Source organism: Octodon degus, unplaced genomic scaffold (genome assembly GCF_000260255.1).
Source record: "Octodon degus isolate 3935 unplaced genomic scaffold, OctDeg1.0 scaffold00029, whole genome shotgun sequence".
In the NCBI taxonomy this organism is placed as follows: domain Eukaryota; kingdom Metazoa; phylum Chordata; class Mammalia; order Rodentia; family Octodontidae; genus Octodon; species Octodon degus.
In genome coordinates this window covers 3,599,638-3,608,565 of record NW_004524605.1, presented here as the reverse complement: position 1 = coordinate 3,608,565, position 8,928 = coordinate 3,599,638, and the positions used below count along the sequence as shown (strand labels likewise).

The window sequence follows — 8,928 nt, the reverse complement described above, 5'->3', positions numbered from 1 at the left end:
TCATGTACCTGTACCACTTCCTCACAATGAATATAATTATTATGTACTGCAAAAATATACTAATAAAAATTAGAAAGAAAATGCAGGATAATGAAATGGAGTAAGGATTTTTTTTCTTTCTCCGAATGCCTTCAGGGCAGTTTTGGCTGGCTTGAGTTGTGGGGATCGAACCACAGCAACCTGAGCCTGACTGATTTGTTGAAGCCACCACTTAAAGAACTGAGCTAAGGGGTAGGCCCCCCAGGATAATGAAATGATAAAATTTTTAATTACACATTTCTTTACTAATTTAAAAGAAGGATTAGGGAGCTAGCTCGGTGGTCTAAGCGCCTGCCTGGCAAGCTCAAGGACCCAGGTTCAGTCTCCAATACCGCATGCCATACTGGCCCTGGAGCTCAAGGTATGCCATGCTGGCCACCAAAATGTGGCATGGTCATGTTCTCTCTCAAGTAAATGTTAAAATAAAAAAAAAGAATGATAAATGAAAACAAGAGACAAGGAAAAAAAAGTCACAAGACTGTTCTGCTATAATGCTGTATATGGTTAGATTTCTAAATTTCTGTGTAAAAATATATAACTGTTTATTCCTGTTTTTTAATTTTTTAATTTTTTTCTTTATATTCTGTAGAGACTTAAAGTTTAACATGTCAATACTTGATAGAAAATACCTGTTCCGTGTTATGCCTAAGATGTTTGATATTCAGACAGATAGTAAGGTTAAGCTCAACTGCCTATGTTGTAGGGTAATACTAATAAGCTTGTCTTCTGGAGGGTTAAGAACCTAAGTTTGCAGACCAAAAATCAGAGAAAAAGAAGGGCTGCAAGGACAGCCAACATTTTGACCCTAGTCTTTCAAAGTCAATGAAGACTCAGGACATAGGAGAACCTGTACTGTAACATCCTATAACTCAGTTGTGTCCCAAATTTTCTGATCAAGGAGATTATGGGGCCACAGAGGAAAGTGATCGATGATGTAGAGTGTGCCCAAGGAGAGTCACATGGAGAGAAAACATGCTTTCACAGAGAGCACATTGATCAAGCAGTGGACGTGACTCATCCACATGGCTGACACTGACAAAGAATCTACAAACTGCGGTACAAGGTTTCAGGGTAAATCCTGAGGGGATATGACTGACCTTGTCAGATACAAAAGCTACATTTCTTGTTATATAGGTCTTGCTCTGTGTTTTTCTTAACCATCCAGCCGAAAAGTATAAAAACCAGGTATAAAAAGTAAAGCCATATTACTATGCTGAGCTGTGAAAGGCTCAAGTCAACAACTTCTGACATTGCCAGTCCTACAGATAACCCACTACTATTATGGGCTACTGGACTATGTTGGAATATTTTGCTGAATTCATGCACCTACAGGATTTAAATGACAATAGAATACCCTTCTCTGACAAAACTAAACAAAAAAGGGATACAAATGAATGACCATTTTGTATCTGTATATTCAAAATAGTTAGCCTCATTCTCTTAATTCAGTGAATAGATAAATTTGTTCTAATAGTGTTTGTGGATGGGATGTCATGTCTACATCTTGTACGCTGAATAACCACTAAGAGAACAATATGCAATGTATTAATTATTGAAACTGTGCTAGTAATTGGTTTTGAAACTGTCTTATTACTATTTGTTTCTCAATAAAATTATTTTTAAAAAAACAACCTGGCATGGTGCTACAATCCTGTAATTCCAGTACTAGGGAGGCTGAGACAGGAGGATCACTAGGAGTCCAAACTGTATAGCGAGACCCTATGCCAAGTAAGTAAATAAAAGATTTTTTTAAAAAATTTTTAAAAGAAAAAAAATGTTTTGTATACTGTTTACACAAAACCTGGAATTCTCCAGAGTGTTTGTTAATGATATTTTCTTCTATTTGAGATTATTCAGCATATTAAATTTTTTTATAAATTTACTAAGTCGCAGTCATTAAAATCAGATTTTTATTTTGTTTTAAATTTGAGTTGTGTTCTTTATACCTTTTTTTTTTTTTTAAATGCATTTGGTATAGGATCTCACTATACAGCCCAGGCTCATAGTGTTCCCCCTGTTTTCAGCTTCCTCACGGCTGGGATTACAGGTATGCACCACCATGCCCAGACTCAGTGGCTGGCTTGGCCTGACCAGGGGTGCGGCCAGTGTGGTGTGTGATACCTGGGCTCAAATCCTGGTCCTTGCACTTGCCTAAGCAGGTGTTTAGTCCACTGAACTATCTCACCAGCTCTTGTTCTCTATACTTATAATGGTAAGTTAAGTAGAGTACTAAACTATGCTTTTATTTACAGATAATGCAGATTGTGAGGTTTTACTTGCCAAGAAAATTTCTCCTGCAACCTCTGAAGAAACAAAGAAAAAAGCAAGTATTAATGCATAAGTAATTTTACTAAAAAAGGATATACTTCTAAGTAACACATCTATAGGAATCATTTTCAGCTATTTAAAGCGGTAATTCAATGCATTTTTAAAAATGTATTTAGTGCAGGGTCTACAGGGTCTTACTACACAGATCAGACTCAGTGATTCTCCTGTTTTCAGCTTCCCAAGCTCTGGGATTACACGCATGCGCCACCACACCCAGTCCCAGTCCCTCTCAGCACACCCCAGGGGTAGGGCCAGCATGGCATGCAGGGGAATGAACCGGGTCCCTGTGTTTGCCTAAGCAGGCACTTTAGTCCACTAGGCTATCTGGCTGGCCGGATTCAATGCATTTTGTAGTTTAGCGATTGAACTACTCAATTTTGTGAAAAACCTATGTATTTATACAGGACTATACATGTATATTTAATTAAAGAATTAAAATTTCATTTTCTACTTCTTTTTGAATAGTTAGATGTCCATCAGTTAGTAAAGCAAAAATAATAAATGTTTTGTGTAGCCAAACAGTGATTTATGCTGAAGATTATTTCGGACATTAAGCTTGAATCTGAATGTCTTTGAGATAGAATTTGGACTTTATTTTGTAGATAATAAAAACTGCTCTTTGAGTGACTCTTTATTAGTTATGTTATTTCTCTATACATTCCAGTTGGAAGAGTAATTGACTTGCTTGTGTTTGTTTGGATTTATGTTATGGCTGAGAAAAGTGAGGTTTAATTTTCTTCAGGCGTTTGTGGCTGTTTTTTGTTTTGTTTTATACAAAAGGCTTTATTTTCTTTTGGTCCAAGGCTGGTCTTTTTTTTTTTTTAAATCCAAAACCAGAGCCATATATTCTTTCTATTACACTGTACTGTCTGTTATATAAATTAGGGAGCAAACTGAAAAAGAGTGACAGTGTTAAGGCGAGCCATTAGTATGAAGATGTTTTAGTGAGAGGGTATTTATTGTGGCTTTGATCAGGGTACATATTTTGTAGGAGAGGTGAAGACATATGCAGAGATTCAGGAAACTTTTGTCTATTGAGTTAATGAATTGATACAGAGGGTGAACGAGTGAGAAGTATTAAGACTTCTGATTTTCCATCTTGTGTGGCTTTAATGGACAGAAATGCTATTTGATGTGATAGAACAGACAGGCATCTAATGCTGCATGTAGATGGAAATGTTGAGAGTCAGTGGCCTTTTTTACTAATATGCTAAGAACTTCAGTGCAAAAAGAACTGGTGAATCTAATAGGGGGTGGGTCTAACTAACAGGAGAGCAATGGAAGGTCTAATAAAGAATAAGGAGAAATGTCAGGATTTGAAAACACTGTAACCCAAATGAGGAATATTTTTTATGGACTTAGTAGTAGAGCAGAAAGAATCCTTGAACTTGAGATATGACAGAAGATATTTCCAAAACTAAAAAGAGAGAAAAAAAAACATTGCAAATAATGAAAACAGAAAATCCAAAGAAATGTGAGACAAAAATAAAATATGTAATGAATGCATAATAAAAATAATGGAACAGTCAGATGTGCTGGCACACACTTGTAAACCTCGAAGCCTGAATAAGAAAGCAAGCTTACAAGAAACCTTAGGCTCACAAATCTGAGCCTAGTCCGGGCAACTTAATGACTTAGGAGGACCCTGTCTTAAAATTTAAGAAAAATTTAAAAGGGTTTGGTATATATCTCAGTATAAAGGCCCTAGGTTCAATCTCCAGTGCAACAAATAAAAATCAGTAACAGATTTAAAAGTTAATGGTCTGAAATCATCAATTAATGACAGGGTTTTTTCCACAGTTTATAAAAAATAAAACTAAACTCTTTTCTTAAAAAATAAGAAACCCACTCTACATATAAAGACACATATAGATTAAAAGTAAAGGAAAATGGATGCACCTCAAGAACATAATGCTAAGTGAAATAAATCAGACACACAGCTTGAATGTCATGTCTTTGTAGACCATAAAACATCTAATAACATACTGAACAAAAGTATCAAAACGTTTTTAAGAAAAATAAAATTTCATAGAAAAATAAGGGAATAAGTATAGTTAATGTCTCTTTATCATCTTCAAAGTAGAGCAGAAGATAGGCAAAACAGATTTTAAAATAGCTCTGTTCTTGTTTTTGGTTTTTTTGAGACAAGGTCTTGCTTTGTAGTCCAAGTTAGTCTTGAACTCAATATGTAGTTGAGGCTGGTCTTAAACTCCCAGAGATCCTTCTGCCTCAGCGTTCTGAATGCTGGAATTACAGGTATTTACCACCAATCCTAGAAAAAATATCTTGAATTAATTGAATATACAATTACAATTTATGGTATGCAGGAAAAAGTGTGTAGAGGGATATTTATAGCATTGAGTGTACGTTTTAGAAAAGAAGATCTAAAATAAATAATTGATTTTACCTTAGAGAATTAGGAAAACAAAATTAAGTCCAGTGTAATCAAAAGAAAATTAAGAGGAATCAAAACAAAAATAAGGGACTGGGAATATAACTCAGAGTGCCTGCCTGGCAAGTGCAAGGTCCTGAGCTCAACTCCTGATGCAAAACAAAAACAAAAACCAAGAAGAAATAAGTGAAATTGAAAACAGGAAATGAATAGAAGAAAGCAACAAAATTGAAAGCCAATTCTTTGAAAACAATCCATATAATTAGTAAATTTCTAGCCAGGCTAAGAAAAAACGTGGGAGGTAGAAATGACATGTTTTAGAAATTGGAGAAGAAACATCACTAGATTTCATTGACATTAACAGTATAGTAAATTAATATTATGAAAAAAATTAATATTATGAGTCACTCTATGCTCACAAATTTGTCCTAGATAAAATGAAATAACTCCTTGAAAGGTATAATGTGGCAATTTATGCAAGAATAAACAGATGATAGACTTATGTAAATTAAAGAAATTGAATCAATAATTAATAGTTTTCCAAAATCAAAAGTATCAGATTCACTCATGAATTTTACCAAACATTTGAGGGAGAAATTGTACCATTTCTCTACAGTCTTTTCCAGAAGACTGAAGCAAAAGTAATACTTCCCATCTCATTCATATGTCTCCATATGTCAAAACCTAATGGTGAAATGAGGCAAAGATGTTACAAGAAAGCTAATATTTCTTATGAACATAGGTATAAAAACACCTCAATAAAAATAGTAGCAAACTGACTACTATATGAAAAGAATAACACATAACAACCAAGTGGGATTTATCCCAGGTATACAAAACTGGTTCAACATTTGAAAATCAATTAATACAATTTATCACATAAACAAGCTAGATAATAAAGTGACACAATCATATCAAGAAAAGCAAAAGAAACCTTTGACCAGATCAAATAAATATTCATGTTTGAAATTCTCAGCAAACTAGAATCACAGCATAATTTCATCAAGTTGATAACATCTACAAAAAACTAAGCTAACATCATTTTCTTTTCTTTTTTTAGATCATTTCTCCAAAATATGGAGAATGCAAATACAAGTACTTTATTTTTAAAAGCAGACACAAAAGATTGATGTAAATCCAAAAAGTTGAGATGCTTCTATTTTGGATAATTCAATTAGGAATCTATACAAGTGTATTCCCAGGAGTTAACATATCACTTGTCTTATGAAGGAAAATGAATTCTAAAAATGAACATGACTTTTCAGTATTTCAGATCTCACTATTATATAAAAACCAAGAGAGACCCTTAATATCCAGTAAGTTTAAAAGATAAGTTAAGAAACTATTTGCTATAATCAACTTTACCAATGTTGGCCAGGCCTCTTTAATATTTAGGGCAAACTATTCGTATGATACCACAGAGAGAATAAATGTTCTTACATATTTGTCAAATCCCATAGAATATATGGCATAAAGAGTGAATCATAAGGTAAACTAGAGACTTTAGATGACAATGATGAATCAGTATAGGTTCATCTATTGTAATATACCATTGTTGTGCAGGATGTTATTAGTGTGACAGGATGTATATATGTGGAAGCAAACTCTCCTCTCTGCTGAGTTTTGCTATGAACCTAAAAATTACTCCAAAAAGTAGAATTCATTATTTTAAAAAATACACAGTTGCATTTGGGATCATGAAGGAAACTTGTGACTTTAAGATTAACTTTAGTGGACTAAGGAGAATCAAACCAAAAGAGTTACAGAAGGTCAGGAAGTAATGTTTATGCATAAATCTTGACTCTGAAGGGAAGTAGAGAAAAAGAACTGTAACTGGGTAGAGAAGCAGAGTCACAGAAGCTTTTATTTTATCTTTTTTAATAGGACATATTAGACAGTTTTTAAGGATGAATGGAAATAATGGAAGGGGGAAAGGGAATAGCTGGATTTCACCGAGCAGGCAGCTGAAGCCCCATGGCCTCGAGAGCTACTTGAACTTGGCCTAAATTTTTACTTCTTTGGCCTAAAGCAAATTCAAAAAATATAAATTTCTCCATACTGTCGATATTCTCTGCATACTTTTCACTATCTTTGTCCTGCTTCCGTGCAGTCTTACTGTCTTGATTTCCATCTCCACTAATCTCAGTCTCCCCTCTCCTCTCTGCTCCACCTCATCTTTTTTTCTTCTCCTTCCCTTCTTCCTCTCCTCTCCCCATACAAATCAAACATCTTTCAATTTAAGTGTTTTACCTTTTGCCTTTTTGCCACTTCTATGCTATGTATTCTCTGTCCTCAAAAGATATGCTCATAGTAGGTGACTCTTCTTACATCCCTAAAATTCTGATATTGGCAAGGATGTAGAGGAATTGGAGTTTTTCATCTATCCTATAGGAGTATCAAATGGCATAGCCACTTCGGAAGACAGTTTGAAGACAGTCTCAGCACTTTTACTCTGAGTTATAGCCCTAAGAGAAAGACACACATACAACCTCACAAAAACTTGTACATGAATGTTCACAACAGCATTATTCATAATAGCCAAAAGTAGAAACAACCCAAGTGCCAATCTACTGATGAATAGATAAATAAAATGTAGCATATTAATCCAATAAAATGTTATTTGGGAATAAAAACAAATGAAACACTGATATATGCTACAACATAGATGAACTTTTAAAATACTCTGCTATATGAAAGAATCTAGTCACAAAAGAACATATATTGTGCTGTCTGGTCAATCCAGGATAGTCAGATGTATAAAAACAAATAGTTTAGTGGTTACCTAGGGCTAGTGCTTGCAGAGTAGGACTTGGCTGCTAAAGATACAAAGCTTCTTTTAGGGATGAAAATGTTCTCAAACTAGTGTGATGATAGTTGTACAACCTGTGACTATCCTCAAAAGCACCAAATTTTTTTCTTTCTTTCTTTATCTCTCTCTCTTTCTTTATCTCTCTCTTTCTTTCTTTATCTCTCTTTCTCTTTCTTTTTCTCTTTCTTTCTTTTCTTTCTTTCTTTCTTTCTTTCTTTCTTTCTTTCTTTCTTTCTTTCTTTCTTTCTTTCTTTCCCTTCCTTGGTACAGAGTCTCACTACACAGCTCAGAATTACAGTGATCCTCCTGTCTCAGCCACCCCAGTGCTGGGATTAAAGGCGTGCATTACCATGCCTGGTTTTGGTGGCCAGCACGATGTACTCAGGATTCTGGTGCTGACACAGTGTGCAGTACCAGGGATTGAACCTGGGTCCTTGCACTTGCTAGGCAGGTGCTTAGGTTGCTAAACTATCTCCCCAACCCTGAGTTTTCTACTTTAAATGAGTGAATTCTCAGTATGTAAATTATTTCTCATTAAAAACTATTTTAAAACCACAGAACTTTCCTATGGTATTATAAGGAAAACAGAGGTCCTTGACATGTAAAAAGTCATGGTTACAAAATACAAAGATAGGAATTGGCCTTTACAAGAAGGTAAATATCTCCACTGTGATGGATTTGTAGGTTTAGTGGTGGGAGGGCTGACTTTATCCCTAGAAGACCCACATAGTTCATTTAATCTCTACTTCACTGTCATTGTCTTGACATTTTAAATTGCTAAACAAAGGCCTCACATTTTGGCTGAGCTCTGGGTGGTGGCATCCTGTTGGATGGCAACTATTATTGCAGGACAGTGTGAGGCAAGATTGCCAGCTCTGAGTAGCACAGGGAAGAAGGCCAGAGGCTTAAATAAAATTTTGTGGATATGATATAGCGATGAATGCTAGAGAAGTGTTTTAGAGTTTTCCCATGGCTATTTGATTTTATTGTGGGGTTGCATTCATGTGCAGATTGTTCAGTTTTTCCCAACCCTCATTTGCACTCAGGGTCCAGGGTAGATGGATGCCAGGGCTCATCTCAGACTGAACATTTATCTGATATCTGTAGTAGAAGGAACAAGATATAAGAACAACTATAATGATGGCTGCTGGCATATAACACAGTTAAGGAAGGAAGGAAGAAGAACAGAGAAAGCCAATGGGTGAAGATGAAGTACTATCAGTGCACGAGAAATTTATTCTTTTTTTTTTTTTTTTGCAGAACCGGGGATTGAACTCAGTCCCTTGCGCTTGCCTGGGAAGCACTTATTCCACTGAGCCATTTCCCCAGCCCCGGGAAATTTATTCTTTGAAGATACTTT

At 35.2% G+C, this 8,928-nt stretch overlaps 1 protein-coding gene across 1 annotated transcript in view; it reads left to right on the top strand.

The window, feature by feature from the left end:
- The window catches only part of Meikin (meiotic kinetochore factor), a 179,373-nt gene that overhangs the window by 116,333 nt on the left and 54,112 nt on the right, over positions 1–8,928 (top strand). Inside the window, 1 exon segment of the mRNA XM_023713096.1 lies at positions 2,292–2,362. Within this exon segment, the coding sequence (XP_023568864.1) occupies positions 2,292–2,362 (71 nt within the window).